Here is an 18,689-nt window from a genome sequence, read left to right as displayed (position 1 = left end):
TATTTCATATTCTCATAATTCTTTTTTGAAGGAAAAAATCAAATAAAGAAGAAAAAATACATAATGTTGCAAAATCAAAAGAAGAAGGAGGAGAAACACGATGATGAAGATGAAACACGTGAAGAAAAAGGAGGAGAAACACAATGAAAAAGAAGAAGGAGGAGGAAGAAGAGGAGGAGGAGGAGAAACGCGAAGAAAAAATGCCAGTTATGATTTTTATCGAGGAAGAAGAAGAAGAGTCGTTTTTAATGGTGAGGGAGCGCTTTGGAAACGTGATGCGCGTGTTAACACGCTTTTGTGGGTGAGTGTAGGGGTGTAAGTTATCGAACCGGACCAAAAATTATCGCAAACCGAACCGAAAATTACAACAATTGATTTAAAAACCGAAAAAATTGGTTTTTTTTTATTTTTTTCTGACAAAACCGATCGGTTCGGTTCGTTTTTCGGTTGGCTCAATAGAAACCGAACCGAACCAAACCGAACCGAAGATATGCATCCATTTCAATGTTTTAACCATTTTAACCTTTAACCTAACAACAAAAATCCCTAACCCCTAACCATTTCAATGTTTTACTCTTATTATTTCAGTTTATTGACTATTTTAAACCTCTAATTATTGTGATTCATATTTTGCTCATTAGAAATTAAAAATCGAAAAAACCGACCGAACCAAACCGCTGTTAGTTCGGTTCGGTTCGGTTCGATTGTTGTAAAAATAGTAAACCGAACGGTTGTGTGTCTATAGGAACCGAACATATCGGTTCGGTTGGTTTTTGGTCCAAAACCGAACTAAACCGAACCGATAACAGCCCTAAGTGAGTGTAGTTTCTATTGAGTTTGGTCTAACTTGTAAGACTTATAAATAAAAAAGACTTGTGTAACATGACTGTAGCTAAAAATACTGATTAAAAATAATAAATTTTACTAACATTGAACTTCTCTCAAGTATTATTACAATAACAAATGAGCTAGTGAAGAAAAAAACAATTTTAAGGAGAAAAATAAGAGTTGGTGACATTTGCCCCATCCTTTGTTATCCTGTTCACTCTGAAGTCTTGGGTCGAACAAGAAAGGGAGAAAGATGATATTGACACTCCAAACCCCACGTCCACTTTCTCGCCTCCCTCGCTTCCTTCCATTCTCCACCAACGCCTCTATCACCCTAAACCAATCACAACCCGCCACGTGTACCTCACCACCTCCACCCTACTCCCAAATCCTCTCCACTCGCCACTCTCTCCTCTCCCGCCAATTCTCCGCCGCCGACCTCCTCCGCTCCCACCTCCACCGTCTCAACCTCACCGAGCCTCACCTCCGCTCCTTCCTCCACCTCCCTGACCCCTCCGACCTCCTAGCTCAAGCCGACTCACTCGACCGCCGCATCGCCGCCGGCGAGGATGTTGGTCCCCTCGCCGGAGTGCTGGTGGCCGTCAAGGACAACATTTGTACTGCTGATATGCCGTCCACCGGCGGGTCACGCATTCTCGAAGGGTACCGGCCGCCGTTCGACGCAACCGCCGTAAAGAGGGCGAAGGAGCTTGGCGCCATTGTTGTTGGAAAGACCAATCTAGATGAGTTCGGTATGGGTAGCACCACTGAAGGTTCTGCATTTCAGGTTCTTCAATTTTCTTTAATGTTTAATTTCAAGTATTTGCGATTCTGTTATTTCTATAACTAGCTTATAGTTAATTTCATGCTGAGCATACTTAATTATATGGTATTGTATTGCATTGCATTTTGTTTTAATTGTGCGGATTTAAGTCTATGTCTGTTCTTTCTATGTTCCAATTTGGGTGAAATGAATTGTGTAACTTTTTCTCAACCATTTTCTTTTTAGTTTCATTTTGAGATAGTGAGTATAAACTTCACTGCAGATAGAAATTAAGCTCAATTTTATTGTTGAGGTTTCCGAATTGAGACCATGGGTCTAAGACCATGGTTGCATTGCTGGTACTCATGGATGTGGTGTAATTTGGCTAAGCTTTATGTTGTCTGGATTCTAGTGTTCTTGCTATGGCCCATTTATAACTGGGATTGGTTTACTCAGGTGATGCGTATGTTCATTCAATAGGTCACAGCCAATCCATGGGATCTTTCTAGGGTGCCAGGAGGATCATCAGGAGGATCGGCAGCTGCAGTTTCTGCCAGGCAGTGTGTGGTATCACTGGGAAGTGATACTGGTGGAAGCGTGAGACAGCCAGCATCTTTTTGCGGTGTTGTAGGTTTGAAGCCAACTTATGGGCGTGTCTCAAGATTTGGACTTATGGCGTATGCGTCTTCACTTGATACTATTGGTTGCTTTGGTTCATCAGTCGCTGATGCCGGGATTCTCCTTCATGCAATTGCTGGTCATGATAGATTTGATGCCACCTCAAGTAATCAAGTAAGAGTTCTTTTATATTTGGTATAATTGTTATAGCCCATCTAATCTCCTGTTGTTAGCTGAAGTTGTCAAAGGTATTGGCATAATTTGTCTATAAGATGGGCAGTTGCCAAAATCATTACAAGTGTTTATTTATGTATTTCTTGTTACTAAGCCGATTCCTAAATTTATTTCTCAGGATGTGCCCAACTTTCTGTCTCATTTTGTCTCTGCTAGTTCCTTTGAAAGTAAGCCCTTGAAGGGTCTGAGAGTTGGTCTGATCCGTGAAACCATTGGTGACGGTGTTGATGCTGGAGTAATTTCTGCAATTCATTCTGCTGCTTCCCATTTTGAGGAATTAGGATGCTCTGTAAATGAGGTCCTTCTCATCATTTTACTTAGTTCGTACCTATAGCTTCTTTATAAGTTTATGTTAGCACAATTATATTTTTAGTATGTTTCATTCATTTGCTCTTAAATGTACAGGTCTCACTTCCATCCTTTTCCCTTGGGTTGCCAGCCTACTATATCCTTGCTTCATCTGAATCATCTTCCAACTTGTCTCGCTACGATGGTATCAGGTGATAGCTAAATGCTCCATGGCCTCCCTCCGAGATAAAAACACGCATTCCACAATGTTTTCTTCTATGCTCTTTATTCTTGTTTTGTCGGGTTTGACACCTGCTCCTCCCCCCTTTCCTTTTTCTAATCTATTATCTAGATATGGAAACCAAGTTTATGCTGATGAGCTTGACTCTCTTTATGGAAGTTCCCGAGCTAATGGATTTGGTTCTGAGGTACATCCTTTTACTCCCTAGATTTCAAATTTGGTGATCTACGGGTTTTTGGCAGCTTTGTATATGTCTATGAAAGGGATGGTCTAAAATTTTCATTGTTGCTCTTAAAAGCTGGCTATGAATTTTAAATGCATATTTCAGGTCAAAATGAGAATTTTGATGGGGACATATGCCCTTTCGGCTGGTTACTATGATGCATATTACAAACGTGCACAGCAGGTACTGCTAAAGCATTATTCATTTTGCTATAACTATTATATTTGGTCCATTTCCCATTGTGTATTATAAAGTCTAAGCAATGAAATAGGGATACGTGGTATGATAGATACGCTCATGGATTTTCTTATTTATTTATTTATTTTCCCTGTTGCATTCATGTCTAAATTTCATCTACATAGGCCGGTTTAGAATCTTTGAAAAAATATTTATGACTATATTTTCACAGGTGAGAACCATAATTAGGAATAGCTTTACAGAAGCACTCAATCAAAATGACATCCTGATTTCACCAGCAGCTCCTTCACCTGCTTATAAAATTGGTAAGCATCTACATTTGCATCTTATTGCTTTGTCACGATTGCATTTCATTGCCTGCATTATTAATTGTCTATTTGCTTGTGACCTTTTAAGGTGAAAAGAAAAATGATCCCTTGGCCATGTATGCGGGAGACATCATGACTGTAAGCATTTCAATGTTATTGTTTGATTTCCGTCTCTTACTTTTATTACGTTAGCATTTACCCGGAAAATATTCTTAGTATGAGAAAAAGAATCGCCTAGTGGAATAAAGTCACCAATTAAGAGTTCATCCTCTTTGATATTGTCTGAATTTCTATTTCTAGGTACTTAATATTCATTTACCTGTCACTAACCATAATCTTTGGCCCTCTCTCTCTCTCTCTCAACAGGTAAATGTTAACCTAGCTGGACTACCCGCCTTGGTTTTGCCATGTGGATTTGTTGAGGGTGGGACTGCCGGGCTTCCTATTGGTCTACAAATGATTGGTGCAGCATTTGGTGAGGTATGACTTTTTCTATCTATTGCACTCAACTCCTTGTTGATGGATATCAGGGATATTGTCTTTAGTTTTATTCCCGTTATCAATCATCATTTCATATAGACATGAATCATGATTTGATGCATTTTCATTGTTTCCTACATGTAGCTTAACGGAAAACAGAATTGTTTTCTTGTTGCTATGCAATTATCAAGGGACATAAGTATTTAAACCATTTTAAAAGTTGTGTTTTTTATGATTTTTGTTGAGATAAAATCCAACATGTTTCCAGAAAGCTAATTGCAAATAAGAAATTTGTGTGTATGACTTGGGTCTTGTCCGACAATAAGAAAAAAACTGCAGTGTCTTTGCTTTATCAGTTCTAAAGAGATGAGTCGAATTTTATTCTTGTGAATGAATAATTGGATCCCCATCCTTTATATGGTCTTGCAGGAAGAGCTTCTGAGAGTGGGACATATCTTTGAGCAGACACTTGAAAATTGCAGATTTGTTCCACCAATTATAGCTGAAGACATTGCAAGCTAGTATAAATGATCCTTCTACCTTTCGGTGATCCATAAAAAGTTACATTAATTCATGACAATATGGTGGTTGAAGTATTTTTTTTAAGGCAATTCAGTACTATATGCTGGTGGCATTCAATGATTCAAATTAGTAGCTTAAGGAATATGATTGACAGTAGCAATGCGAGATTCGTTTAGTTAGCTTTTGATATGGTGAATGGGGTGTCACCAGCATTTTTGGTTTTTGATGAAAGACCCCCAACAGCTATAATTTGGTCAATGTAAAACTGTGTTAGGTTGATTTATGTGTAAAGAAGCAAATGGTTGTTTAGCACTTTCCAAAAAATTTGGTTAATGTAACTACTTCGTATTAAGAAGTATTAAGAAATTTTTAAGGTAAAAATCAGTGCAGTTAACTTCATGTGAAGTTGATAATTAAGAGCGGTTAGATAACAATTTAGTCAAATCAAATCTGTCAAATTATTTAACTTTTAACTGTCAAGTTTACATGAAGTTAACTTCATTTCTACCTATTTTTAAATTTGCTTGGATACTATGCCTTGAATGAGAAAAATTTGTAACCACCATTGGTGAAGTTGGTAGATACCTAAGTTTTTTTAGGGTAACATAATGTCATAATGTTTTAAATTAAGAATCTATCTTATCATAAAAGATTTATTTAATATGTGCTTTTAATAATAATATTAAGATTATTATTAGTAAAAAAATTAATTATTTTATTTTAATAAATACATAACAAATATATTAAAAATTTAAATATTATATTTTTTTTATAAAAACCTTTTAAATCGATAATTTTATACACATATTAGCTAATTTTATCACAAATTATATAATTGAAGGAAAAAAAGACCTACATTCAATATACTTTAATGAAAATCTAAAAATTAATGCAACAATTGAATGAAATCTTACCCATATCACGAGTATCCAACAAACCAAACCCAACCTTATCCCAATAAAGTTCATCTAAAAGACTATAATATAAACTGTGCCTTTTGTGCGTTTGAGTTAGGAGTTAAGACTCACCAACGGCGCACGTTAGCATCCTCAGCTCACCCAAAACACCGCGTGAGTTCACGCTCCCTGGAATCTTCCTCTCTGCGTGTTCCGATTCCTCTCTTTCTCTCCCTCCTCGTTCGTCCTTCGATTTGGCGACGAGGTTCCCGTACCTTATTCGTTGATCCACCTTCGTTCGGATCGCGTCTAGATTCGATCGATTATGTAAGCATTTAGCCAAATCTCGTTGTATCTTTCATGAATTGGAATCCTGTTTTTGATGATCTACTTTATCTGTGATCCATCCTTGTTAATTAATGTTCTTTCGAAAATTGTATTAAAAAAAAATGGAGAAGGAAATAACAATTCTCTCTCTTTTTATTTTTCCCACTGATTTATTAGCCAAAATTGTGGAAGTATGAATAATTCCACGGATCATCTGTTTCTTAATGATATGAATTAATAGTAAATGTGAATTTCTTAATGGAACCGTATTCAGTTCTCATCTTTGTTTCTGTCTTGAAAATTTATCTTTGACGTCATCAAGTGAGTTTTTCAATTGAGAGAATCCAATTCTATGCATGTATATATGAATCTACAATATTTTTCTAATAGAAGTAAATTTTCATTAACAAGAAGAGAAGGATGTTATATGAGGAAGAGAACATGAGAGGTTAGTTTCTATTGGTTTTCATGATTAGTTTGAATGCTTATAGTCTTCTTCTTTTCTTGGTTATCAGTGTCATTATGATGAGAAAAGGCGAAGTTCAATTACCTGCGCGGAAACTTCCATCCCTGGTTGATCTCTGTGTTCAGAAAATAATAGATAATATAAGATACCTTGGAAATGTTGGTTGTGTCGATCTACACCTGCTCGAGCGAATTTTGCCACACTGCACGGTTGATCAGTTGATGCATGTGGAGAAGGCAAGCGAAGTAAGTTAAGGTTCTCGTTTTTGTCAACTATGTATGGAGCTATCACCAGGTGAAATGGTTTGTCTAATTTCCCAATATGCTATGCAGGGAGCTGATTTGAGTCCGGTGACTGATAAGTTATGGAAAGGATTCTTTGAAAAGCAGTACGGGTCAAATTGCTCCAAGGAAGTAATGAGGAGGATGAGAGAAAAGAAAGTGTCATTTAAATGGAAGCAGTTGTACGAGGTGAATTTTTTACTTGGTCATTCTTTGATTTCTTTATCATAATTCTTTTTGGTTCGACTCGGTTATATTTTAGACGAATGGGGTGTATTCAATAAAAATTGTTAGCCGCGCTCACTACGTTAACTCTCTGCAGGCAAAACAGAAAGAAATAGCCGAGGCTGAGAAGGAAGTATCTAATCGAATCAGGAATCTGTACAAGAAAGAAGATGCAAGTATGTTCCTAGTGTGTGCATTATTGGCTACTTGTTTTAGTTTTCCTTGCCTTTCCTGCTTTGCTGAACGTGAATATCCTTTTGTCTACCTGATTTGAATCTTTCTCAACCTTTTAACATACATGTTTGTTTTATCCAAACAAAATGCTAATATAACTTGATAAACATACATGTTAACTGTTAGCTTGATGAACAATGTATTGGAATTCTGTAGAAAAACAGAGTAGGCAAGTACAGCTGTGCACTAAAACTCCTCCTTCAAGTAAAAAAAGATTCTGGGGAGGTAACTAGTTCAGTCTACTATTGTGCTTTATATTTTATTTATGTTTCATCAGGTTGCACTTTTAAATGTTGTTTAATCTTTGAGGATCTGTTGTAGATGGACCAGGTTACAATGTGTCAAATTTGAAGAGCAACATAATGAAGAAATCAAAGATAGAATTTCTAAAGAGGTAACTTATAATGCTGGATGGAAGCAGGGGCCTTAAGGTTTATAATAATTTCTTTTGGTCATATCAATGATCATAAGTTGGGCAAAATAAATTAGTAATATAATTATGGTTGTTTTGTTGTACAATTTTATCTTATAAATATTGACCCCTTTGTCTTTTCTTCTTTTACAGTCATGAGATGAAAAATCTTGCAGTGATGAAGAAGAATACTTTCCAGAGGACTAGTAGGTATATATGACAGCAACTTTTTGGTTAGAAACTTTTTCTAAGCATTTTTCTTTGTTTTTTGGCTATACATCTACCCAATTTGTAGTGTTTGTAATACTTTTACAGGAGCTAACAGTTTAGTTATTGCTTCCAAAATAATTATCTCAATCCTCACTCCCTTTTTTTGTTCTCCTTTTATTTTTCTAAACAATCTTCCATTGCTTGTTGTTCTGCAGTTCAACAAGCATTATAAGGACTGGAAGTACTTCTGGAATTGGTTCAACATCAAAAGATCCCAAATCCATCAGAAGGATGTTTTAGGAGCAAATTATGTGAGAGATGGCAATGCTATGGATCATTATTTGCTTTTAAACTGTAATGTTAGTTTCAGCTATCTTAACGCTAAGAAAAATGGCTTACTTTTCTTTGTTGTATTTATTGCATAAGTTGCATCGAGGCATGCATGGTAGTTGATGTAATGTGTTTCTTACATAAATGAAATTAGCATCTTCATACCGAATGAGTTTATGATCTAGCTGCAAAACAAATGGAAAAAAATATTTACTTATGAAGGGAGATGCATAAGAATATCATGGGCAGAAAGTTTGTGTAACCAATTTGTATCGTATACATTTATTCAATGATGTACACTTTTTGTATCCAGATACATTATTGTACCAAAAAGTGAAAGTGACTGATAAAAAGAAACGGAAGGAAGGACACAATGGATGTTACATGAACTCATCATATATGCGATCCTTCTCTTTCATGCTGAAGGCATGGCATGCAATGACTCTGCCTTAGACAGGTGAGTTCCTTGATGTGTATGAGAGAAAAGTTATGTGCTTAAAGCACATTGAATGAAAGTGAAAATGTTTAAGAAAGTTATTTGAAATGTTACCAATATTGTCCTGTCAGGAATATCTGGTATAAGGGTTTAGTATTGACTTTTTGAATAACTAGGTTATACCATTTCATTTCATCAAGTATCCAACAACCACGTTATTGCTGTTGCACTCTTGGAAGTGTTGAAGACTTGGACACCCTCAAGAAAATATAAATGTTTTTGTGACTTACGTGATGCTTAAACATATCTTAATCAGCATGTAATCCCTAAATTCGACTCTTTTTTTTTTTTTTTTAATGTAAACATGTTTCTGTTGCCTGAAGTCATTGAATCGGCCTCATCAGTCATCACATTTGTCATATGACACGCATAAATATCTCTATATATATATACATCTATAGAATAGATATAGGGAACTACTTGAGGTACTTGTCTTGTGTCCAAATTATTTTGTTCCTAAAATATATCGAAGTGGAGTTGAGAGAAATTAAATGATAAAATGAAAACAAAATACTAACAAGCGTCTTAAGCATTTGTGAAATGCATTCAAAAAATTAAAGGATTTATCTTTTTACTATTATTTATTTATTGCTCAAGTGTCTTAGACAAATTCTATAAAGGCACTAATTAGGAAAAAATGGCAAATCTAGTAGGATATAATAAATGAAAAAGTAAATAAAATAAAATCCAATGGAACTTCTTTATATCACCAATAATGTAAAATAAAATGATCACAAAACCAAGAATATTAACGAGTTTGATTTCATTCCATCCACAAATGTTACTTGGCATATATTGATTGATCCCTCTGGAACTGCAAATCCTGCTATCATTATTCTGCTACTAGAATAGAATACAAAACTGGCCGCATTATTTATGAAGATACATCCTCCTGAGGTCTCTTGCCTCATTCTGCTTTAGCCATAGTAAAACTTAGGCAATATAAGCCATAAAAGACTTTGGAACCTTTAAGAATTACTCCCTCTGTTTTAAATATAACTGTACAGAAAACAATAAAACATACTTTCTTAGAACTTAACAGACATATATTGGAACAAAGGGAGTGAAAATCATATATTGGCAATGTCATTAGCAAAACTATATATATTACCTATATCCCAGTTCCAGCGAGCCGCCGCTTTGAGGCATTCGATACGGTCAACTGGCCAAGCTTGTCAGTGTTACTTGATTCTGTTCTTTCTTTGATTGGTGCATAATGCCTCAGCCATTCCCCAACATAAACCTGGACATGAAATAGATTAAGGTGACATTAGGAGAACACTAGGGGCAATCCAAAATCATCCACAACAGATATCACTGTTAGTACTGGTAATCAGAGATGATAGAAAAACGTAGAAGAAACTAATTCATATACTAATGGGATACTAACAACTAGGCCAATTTGATTCTTACCCTCAACCATGGTTGTGCTATATTTTAAATATCTCAAATGTCTAAGAAAACCATAACTGAAGAAATGAGTTGAAGAAAGTAAACAACCTGTTGAGGCCTCATAATCTTCGTATCAGGATCATCCAAAGACTCTCGCCAATGCGCCAAGTAACCAGCCATTCGAGGGATAGCAAATAAAATAGTAAAGTACTCAGGTGGAAACCCCATGGCCCTGATCACATAAAGGCATTAGCTAAAGCCTAGTAACATATATTAGGAGGGATAACCTTATCTTATGCTCCCTAGAAAGAAAAACCTGGTGAGCTTTACCTATAAATTAGTCCAGAGTAGAAGTCAACGTTTGGATATAGCTTTCTTCTGATGAAAAATTCATCAGATAGTGCAACCTTCTCCAAGGCAACTGCAACCTGCACAATCAAAAAATTGTATATTGTATTAATAAGTTTTGATTTTAGATTGAAACCTTTTGAAGTGCTTTAAATTTGAATAACATTCAGATACAGATACAAAACAGCTAGAATAGTTTGCAGCAAAATCTTCGAAATGTAGAATTTGATATTGTATTAATACCCCTGATCAAACCATCTCCTACTCAAAGAATAATAAAATAGACGGCAAATAGATGGAGTAAGATATTAAAAGATGAACACCTCAATAAGAGGATCCCGGCCAACAATGGAAAACACTTCCTCTGCTAGTCTCTTTAGGACCTTTGCTCTGGGATCATAGTTTTTGTAAACACGATGTCCGAAACCACTAAGCTTTCGCTTCCTGGAGAAATAGCATCCAAAACACAAAGTAGAAGGCACAAAAGTTATACAAGAAAAAGAAGATCTTTAAAATAATACTAATAATAATACACACTTTGCTTTAACACCATCAATGAACTCTGGAATTTTGTCAACAGTTCCAATTTCACTCAGCATTTTAAGAACAGCCTGCATCAAATGTCAATTCATATATCACAACCTCATTTTTTTTCCCAAATAAGAAACATGCTAAATAAAAATGATCATGGAATCTCATCAATGTTATATTACCTCATTAGCTCCACCATGGAGAGGTCCGTATAGAGCTCCAACAGCACCAGCAACAGCAGTGTATACATCAACACCACTGCAAATAAGGTAACCATTAAGCAATCTAGAACAGAATGATTTCTTTTGCTGAAAGATCACTATTCAGAAAAAGTTCTATCCAGTGTGAAAGCTCGTTCGATATGGTGTAATAGCAAGAATATCAGCTGAAGTAGGAATATGTCTACCTTGATGCAAGATGCCGAACAGCGGATGTGGAACAATTCATTTCATGTTCAGCATGCAGGATGAAAATAATATCCAGTGCACGACTTAGCCGGGGATTCGGTTTATATGAGCGGTTGCCTCTGAAGTTAAACACATTGAACATTTTATTTCAGTCATACCCGATGCTGATATAGCTTCAGCATAACAAAAATCAGCTAGTATGTTACTACCATTCTATCATCAAGAATAAATGACAATCCTGTTTAAATAATGAGATCACAAAGGAAAATAAACCGAAAATAACGCAGTTCCTCTGACAGAAACAACAGTTAGACATACAGAGAATCAAGCATGTATAGGAAGTTCTCTGTGTAAGAAAGTTGATTGGATGGAAGCACAGGTGGCCGTCCTGCCATTCTGAGATAAATTGCTGCAGCAATTGTTGTTATCTGCATTGAGAAAGGGAAAATGATATTGCCAAAGAGGTAATAAGATAAATTCCAAATAATAAGTATAGAATTACATGAATGCTACACAAGAACTTCAGAGGAAACAAACTTAGCCAGGGCAGGTAGCATTCAGAATAAATCAATAACTAATTCAGCACACATAAGTAAAAGCTACAAACCACAGATACTGACAAAAAAATAGAGAGAATGGAGTGACCAAACCTTTCCGATAATCCGAGCTATTTGTTTATCTCTGACTTGCTTTGAGTTGTAAACATCAAGACCCTGCATTGAAGTATGATAAAGGGTTTTAAAAGAAATGATCAGAGCTAGATGAAAAAATGTTGAAAAGCTGAAAAGTTGGGAAACTGTTTTTGTTTCCTTTTACTTACTCTGAGTGCAGGATTAGCATCAGGATGATGAACAGATAGAGCACTCATGGCATTAACAAGCACACCCATAGGATGAGCATCATGTGGCATTGAGTGTATGATATCCTACAAAAACAAAAGAGAAATCAGTTGTTTACAAATCTAAAAATCTAGAATCTTGCATTAATAGAAAAACCAGAAGGCTCACCAAAACTCCCTGTGGTACAGCTGAATGCTGAGATACAGCGAACTCCCAATCCAATAACTGATTTTCAGAAGGTAAATTTCCATACACTACAGACACATGAATCAACCTTATGAGAGAAATAAATTTGACGAAAAAAGTTTTCATGAATAATACAGTGAATAATACTATACGGATACTATTGCAACTTAGGAAAACTCCATAACCGGATAAAAATCAGTTACACATCTCAAATTACTCTACACAGTTGGCTGGATCTCAAACTTACTTATGAGGTAGGCTACTTCCATGTATGTGCTTTTCTGTGCCAATTCCTCAATAGGATAGCCTCTATATCTAAGGATTCCTTCATCACCATCAATATAAGAAATAGTTGATCTAACAGGTGCAGTGTTCAAATAGCCAGGGTCATAAAGTTTCAATCCCTTGTCATTCTTTCCAACCGATATCTGCAATTAAATAAATAAATAATTTAATTAATATTACAAAAACAACTTCCAATTCCTCCTTCGTTCTCAGTTTTGGCGGGAGAATTAGCCATGGTTACTAACACTTGTTCAAAATCGGAGTTTTGATTGCAGGGATAATGGTACCTTCTTGAAGTCGGTGGCTTTGACGGCGCCTTCGGGAGACACCTGAATATAGTACTTCTTACCAGTCCTCTCGTCCACCACCGTCAGTGTCCCCTTCAGGCTCGTCGCCGTTGCCGGAGCAGACAGCTGGAGTGGCTGGAGAAGGTCCTCGGAGGCGGTAGAGTCAGAGGAAGGAAGGAGGTGAGCGGTGAGAGTGGCCAAACGGTCACGTGCCACGTGGACATGCGATGATTCGGAGGTGAAGGTGGTGGCAGACATTAGTATCGAATTTTGTGAAGTGCAAGCAAAAAAATGATGAGAGAGAGAGAGAGGATTGGGTGAGAAGAGAAGAGTGTGGAAGGAAGAATAAAAATACGAAGAAGATGATGATTGGATTGAGAGTTACGTAGAAGAGTGTGCCATGGCATATGGATCATTTTTGTCATGCCGCATGTTACTATATCTGTTCCAATTTTTGGGGTTATAATAAGAAAAGTATGAAGAGCCAATGAAATATTTATACAATGTGTATAATGGAGGAAATTTTAAGAATCTAGTAATTATTAATAGTTATTAAACATTTAAACTCCACTTCGCAGTTTATCACTTGCTGTTAAAAGTATTGAATTCTGGTTTTATTGTTGAATAGCTGATGGTAGTGCATGATTCTCATTTCTCACCAAAATGACATGGTTTTGACTTTTGAACCATGGTTTCATTTGATTCTCTGGTTCCCTTCAAGTGTTGTGAAAAAATTACAACTATAATACGAATATATAAATAAGAGTTCCTATACATTTGACAATCAAGTCTAATTAAATTTGTCTAAATTTAACAAAAAATATTTTTATTATACATAGCATGTATATACGTGCTGGTGCGTTTTATTTTTGTTTCTTCTTCTTTTCTTTTTCATGTTATTACAGTCATTTATTCTTTTTTTGTTTGATATTTTTTTTTTGTTTTATTTTTTTTCAAGAGAGTAAATCAAGAAGAATTAAAAAAAATAAAATAAAGAGAAGATGAAGAAAAAAAATGACAAAGAAGAAGACGAATCGAAAAATGAGGAGAAAAAAGAAAAGTTTTGAATTATACAGGACAATAAGATCAAATGCACTGGATTTACATAATGATTGCAATACAATTAACTCATAAATGCACCGAAATTACAGGAATTTTTGAGTTTATAAAATGTACAATTTTCGGTTCATTTGTTATTATACAATGGTGTTATTATAATAATATTTTGATTCATTTGCAATCCAAGTGTGTTGTCGATGAACAATTTGTCTTAAAAATTGGGATGACTTTTAAGACAAATTGAATGGAATGAAATGAAATATAATACAATTGAATAAAGTGATAATGAATAATTTCATTTTTCTTTGCTAAAAATTTAGTCAATACTTATCAGTATAAAGTGAACCTCAATAGAATTAAAAAACAAAAAAAAAAAGTGAATCTCAATTAGTTTAAATTTGAACAAGTTGCCAAAAAAACTCAATCATCAACAAAAACACATCGAATTCATTTTTAAATCCAAATAAATCTCAATTAAACTAAGAAATGAATCGAAATTACTTAAAGAATAAAAATTTTGATCAATACTTATCAGCAGCATCTAGTGAACCTCAATTAACACACAAATGAATCGAAATTAGTTCAGATTTAAACAAGTTGTAAAAAAAACACAATCACCAACAAAAACACATCGAATTCATTTATTGATCCAAATGAACCTCAATTAAACTAAGAAATGATTCGAAATTACCTAAAGAATAAAAATTTGGTCAATACTTATCAGCAGCATCAAGTGAACCTCAATTATTCACAAATGAATCAAAAATTTGTTCGGATTTGAACAAGCAATAAAAAGACTCAATCGTCAACAAAAACACATCGAATTCATTTCTGGATCCAAATGAACCTCAAATAAACTAAGAAATAAACTGAAATTATTTAATGATGGCACCAGAAGAAATTAGAACTAATAAATATGTTAGCAAAATATTGGTATTGTTGGTGATGATAATAACAAAAGAAAAAGATAACAAAGAAGAAGCGAAGACAGTGAAATGTGCACGCGTAAATGTAAAATATTTGATTGGATTTTATTAGGGTTATGACTTGGATGTAGAAACGATGATAGTGAAAGCGTGCGCGTGTGAATTTAAAATACTTGGTTGAACTTTGTTAGGATTATGACTTGGATATAGACCTTTATTCTATAAATAATTAAGAGTTTATCATACTTTTAAGGCACATGTGAAGATTATAAAATAAAAAATTATTATTAAAAATATAAAAAATTTAAATTTTTAATATATTTATTTTATATTTATTAAATAAAAATACTTAAAACTTTTCACTAATATTAAATTTATCATGTACTTAAAAATACATGTTAACTAAATTTAATAATTAATTATTAAATTAATTATTTATATAAAATATATATTAAAAATAAATTATATAATATAGATATTTATCCAAAATGTACAAGAATTAATTAATAGTTGATTGTTGGATTACATATAAAAACTACAGAGGTAAGGGATTTCTAAAAAATATAGATATATCCTATATGGTATTCACAATTCCCTGCTTTGATCCATTTGATGACTACATTTGCCCTATCGAAAATTGTTATATGTTATTGATGCTGCCCTGCTGCAATTAATAACAACAACAATAAAAATATTAAACAATGTAAACAATAGATATATCAGATATTCAATTCACTAGGTGTGTGAATAGTTATTCTAATATTAAAATTTAGGTGGATAATTTGAGGTGTAGTATGTTTTTACTTTATTTGACCAATTTTATAGTCTATTATTCATCATAAAAGTCATTGTCTATCTAACAAAGTCCTAATAATAATAATTAAAAAAGGAAAAATGTGAGACAATTAAGCTAAATCCAAAGTGCACTTGTGCATGGAGTCATAAAACTAAAAGCTCGCCAAGAAGGAACACTTGGACATATATAAGCATTGCCGGTGTCTTTTCAAAGAAGACAGAGAATTTCTGATGAAGACTCTTAATTGCTATTTCACCATTGTACTGAGCATCAAATTGCTATAATGTTGTTGTTGTTGCTGCCATCAGTGTCACCAAATTATAGCTTTGTCCATCAAAAAAGGCATCCAAAAAAATTCAATTGTTCTATCTAACTCCTCACCATATGCAACCCCTAAATCTTTAGCAATGATCATAACATGGCTATACAAATGATTTAAGTATAGTAGCTTAAAACTCTTAGACAATCAATATATAATAATTAAAGCCATAAATTATATATAATTGAGTGATTGATTATAATTTAAAAAAGATGAAGGCTCACATACAATTATTTTTATATAAAATTAATAATTAAAAATACTTAAATGATAATTTAATCAAATTTATAAATTCAACTAATAATTCTTAAATAATTTCAAATATGAGTTTTCACCTTTCAAATTGTATATATTATTACATGAGTTTTGTTTTGATGATATATAATATATAGTTATCTAAATGAAATTCATGTATTTAGATAAATTTTTAAATAACAAATTTGAATATTCGTTACTTTTAAAAATGATAATATTGCAATACATGATTAAATTTTTATATTAAATTATTTTATATTGTAACTAAATTCTTATTATAACATTACTGTTAAAATAACATCTCATGATCAATTACCAATTTTATCTAAATTTCTTTTGAAATAATAAAAAACTTATAGTGGTATTTTTCTTTTAAAATAAAAAATCTAATTTTAATATATTATTAAAATAATTTTACACGTACATCTAATTACATAATATAAAAATAATTAATTTTTTAATGAATGATCATGTCAAAATGTAATTGTACTAAAATATTTTACACACGTGCATAAAAAAAAGGAGACGAAATAATGAAACTAGGAAGAAACTGCCAATTCAAAGTGTGAGAGAGGTATAGTAACTGCCAGTAACCGCCAGGGACGAGTGGGTTTGTATTCAACACATGCCTTTTGCATTGTCTCCATACTTGAAAATTCAAAGGAGTTGCTTTCCTGCTACTGCATATATATATATACATACCCACAATAACAAATGCAATATAACTGCAACAACTGCTATTTACGAATCCCAGGCATGAACGACATTAACAACTACTCTTCCTTCGCCGCCGATTCAGGTTCTCTGGACTCAAATCATTCATGCTTGATGGTTGCGGTTGGAAGTGTCGGTGTTGAGTTTGCACCTTCGTCGTCTTCTTCATCATCATCATCTCTTACTCGGTGCCGTAAACCTAGAAAGAAGAGCGCTAAACTGATAAGCATAATGGAAGAAGAAGGAGTGAAAGGTAACAAGAACCGAGACTCGGAGGAGGCGCCGAAGATCACGCGTCCATGCACCCAGTGCGGCAAGAAATTCTGGTCATGGAAGGCTCTCTATGGCCACATGCGGTGCCACCCTGAGCGGCCGTGGCGAGGCATAAATCCTCCTCGGAACCTCATCCCACCACCACTAGACACGAGCGGCGTCACAGTGGAGGATCAAGAGGTTGCCACGTGTCTCCTGCTGCTAGCGAACAGTGGGAGGGAGACGGTTAAAAATGATGAGTCTAATGAAGTGAAGATAGTGGAATGTGGAGATTCTTATCATTACAAAGAATTTGAGTGCTCCAGTTGCAAGAGAGTGTTTGGATCTCATCAAGCACTGGGAGGGCACAGAGCAAGTCACAAGAACGTCAAGGGCTGCTTTGCCATTACTCGGACCACCACCGAGGATCATCTACTAAACATTAACCTCCTCGCGCATGCTGACCACGGCGACGGCGACGGCGACGGCATCGCCAGCCACCAGTGTAGCATATGCCTCAGGGTGTTCCCCAGTGGCCAGGCTCTTGGTGGACACAAGAGGTGTCATTGGGAGAAAGCTGAGATTGATGAGACTGATGGGTCAACGTCAACACTACTCCCTGTTGACCTCAATTTGCCTGCTCCTATTGATCAACACTACTACCATTGCTCTTCTTCAACACTCACTCTGGATTTGAGGTTGGGTCTTTAATTTTAGCCTACCCTGCCTCATTTCTTATTCTTAATTATTTTAATTTCCTATTTTTCAGCTGTGTGTATCTTAGGTTATATATCTTTTATACTTAGCTAATTGACTTTGGAAAAAAAAAAAAAAACTTAGCTAATTGACCTTATTAATTCATAGTCACATACACAATTGATGTAGTGCTAACGGTGCGCTGCTTAATGTTCCTCACTATATATGTATCCATTCCTTAATTCTCTTTCATTATTACAATATTGATCAAGTTTCAATATTGATTTCTTCCCCTTATTTTACCTTTTATCTGCATTATTCTTACACTTTGTAAAACACATATGTATTAACATTCGAACTGAACTACAATTATCACTGATTGATTATAATTCAGGATGTTATGTCTATAAATTCACATAATTATTTTCTACATTTAGAACACAAATAAACCCATGTTGTAGCTGGAATTTGAAAATTACTCTTACCTTATGCGGAGCACACGAGTCCGAAGTTATGTTAATAGAAAATAAATGATAACTATTTTTTTTATGTCAATGATAACTTTATTTTAAGAGAAATAAATAGACGATGAACATTTATAAAAGAAATAGCAGTTTTCTAATTTTCACTTTAAATGTAATAACGTATATTGTTAGAAAAATATATTAATTCCGATATGGTATTTTAATGAACGACAAAACTGAAAAATATATATGGTAAGTCAATTAACTTATGAGTTATCAAGGAGTATCTCCACATTCATCATTAACAAAGTTGAGCATCACACACACAAAATTTATACCAATAGAAGTCTTTT

At 34.3% G+C, this 18,689-nt stretch overlaps 4 protein-coding genes across 5 annotated transcripts; 3 read left to right on the top strand and 1 right to left on the bottom strand.

Annotated features, from left to right (window-relative positions):
• Positions 1 to 937: 937 nt before the first annotated feature.
• On the top strand, positions 938 to 5,283 carry LOC107632975 (Amidase family protein). Of its 2 annotated transcripts, XR_015902152.1 has the most exons (11): positions 943 to 1,615; positions 2,072 to 2,383; positions 2,562 to 2,741; positions 2,849 to 2,943; positions 3,084 to 3,159; positions 3,301 to 3,378; positions 3,605 to 3,698; positions 3,790 to 3,839; positions 4,068 to 4,181; positions 4,611 to 4,796; positions 4,914 to 5,283. XR_015902152.1 is itself a non-coding variant. In XM_088500781.1 (10 exons), exons 1-10 carry the CDS (start codon positions 1,082 to 1,084, stop codon positions 4,701 to 4,703), a joined length of 1,626 nt encoding a protein of 541 aa, XP_088356907.1. In that variant the 5' UTR covers positions 938 to 1,081; the 3' UTR covers positions 4,704 to 4,890. The 2 variants fall into 2 exon arrangements, 1 of the variants encoding a protein (XP_088356907.1); XM_088500781.1 differs by lacking the exon at positions 4,914 to 5,283 and having other exon boundaries at positions 938 to 1,615; positions 4,611 to 4,890.
• Positions 5,284 to 5,636: 353 nt separating this feature from the next.
• On the top strand, positions 5,637 to 8,253 carry LOC107632897 (transcription elongation factor B polypeptide). Its single transcript, XM_016336560.3, has 8 exons — positions 5,637 to 5,926; positions 6,442 to 6,637; positions 6,725 to 6,862; positions 6,996 to 7,074; positions 7,289 to 7,357; positions 7,454 to 7,526; positions 7,698 to 7,754; positions 7,970 to 8,253. Exons 2-8 carry the CDS (start codon positions 6,449 to 6,451, stop codon positions 8,052 to 8,054), a joined length of 690 nt encoding a protein of 229 aa, XP_016192046.2. The 5' UTR covers positions 5,637 to 5,926; positions 6,442 to 6,448; the 3' UTR covers positions 8,055 to 8,253.
• Positions 8,254 to 9,256: 1,003 nt separating this feature from the next.
• On the bottom strand, positions 9,257 to 13,313 carry LOC107632806 (citrate synthase, glyoxysomal). Its single transcript, XM_088500780.1, has 14 exons — positions 12,856 to 13,313; positions 12,531 to 12,711; positions 12,266 to 12,351; positions 12,079 to 12,183; positions 11,909 to 11,971; positions 11,577 to 11,686; positions 11,258 to 11,377; positions 11,034 to 11,109; positions 10,858 to 10,931; positions 10,644 to 10,764; positions 10,303 to 10,400; positions 10,081 to 10,204; positions 9,692 to 9,823; positions 9,257 to 9,579 (listed from the first exon to the last, which is right to left on the bottom strand). The coding sequence occupies exons 1-13, from the start codon at positions 13,111 to 13,113 to the stop codon at positions 9,692 to 9,694; spliced, it is 1,548 nt and encodes a 515-aa protein (XP_088356906.1). The 5' UTR covers positions 13,114 to 13,313; the 3' UTR covers positions 9,257 to 9,579.
• Positions 13,314 to 17,038: 3,725 nt separating this feature from the next.
• Positions 17,039 to 17,887, top strand: LOC107643999 (zinc finger protein ZAT3-like). Its single transcript, XM_016347766.3, has one exon. It carries the CDS (start codon positions 17,039 to 17,041, stop codon positions 17,885 to 17,887), a length of 849 nt encoding a protein of 282 aa, XP_016203252.2.
• The last annotated feature ends 802 nt before the right edge of the window (positions 17,888 to 18,689 follow it).

The sequence above is a fragment of the Arachis ipaensis genome, chromosome B1 (genome assembly GCF_059453495.1).
Source record: "Arachis ipaensis isolate K30076 ecotype BB chromosome B1, ASM5945349v1, whole genome shotgun sequence".
In the NCBI taxonomy this organism is placed as follows: domain Eukaryota; kingdom Viridiplantae; phylum Streptophyta; class Magnoliopsida; order Fabales; family Fabaceae; genus Arachis; species Arachis ipaensis.
The sequence above is the reverse complement of the archived record's forward strand: the minus strand, read 5'-3'. Positions and strand labels throughout refer to the sequence as shown.

Coding starts and splice junctions, on each gene's coding strand:
- LOC107632975 (XM_088500781.1), top strand. CDS start 1,082: ATGATATTGACACTCCAAACCCCACGTCCACTTTCTCGCCTCCCTCGC. Junction 3,160..3,300: donor CTAATGGATTTGGTTCTGAG/GTACATCCTTTT, acceptor TGCATATTTCAG/GTCAAAATGAGAATTTTGAT. Junction 4,182..4,610: donor TTGGTGCAGCATTTGGTGAG/GTATGACTTTTT, acceptor ATGGTCTTGCAG/GAAGAGCTTCTGAGAGTGGG.
- LOC107632897 (XM_016336560.3), top strand. CDS start 6,449: ATGATGAGAAAAGGCGAAGTTCAATTACCTGCGCGGAAACTTCCATCC. Junction 6,863..6,995: donor AATGGAAGCAGTTGTACGAG/GTGAATTTTTTA, acceptor AACTCTCTGCAG/GCAAAACAGAAAGAAATAGC. Junction 7,527..7,697: donor AAGATAGAATTTCTAAAGAG/GTAACTTATAAT, acceptor CTTCTTTTACAG/TCATGAGATGAAAAATCTTG.
- LOC107632806 (XM_088500780.1), bottom strand. CDS start 13,113: ATGTCTGCCACCACCTTCACCTCCGAATCATCGCATGTCCACGTGGCA. Junction 11,687..11,908: donor TAGCTCGGATTATCGGAAAG/GTTTGGTCACTC, acceptor TTCTCAATGCAG/ATAACAACAATTGCTGCAGC. Junction 9,824..10,080: donor AGATTATGAGGCCTCAACAG/GTTGTTTACTTT, acceptor TTTCATGTCCAG/GTTTATGTTGGGGAATGGCT.
- LOC107643999 (XM_016347766.3), top strand. CDS start 17,039: ATGGTTGCGGTTGGAAGTGTCGGTGTTGAGTTTGCACCTTCGTCGTCT.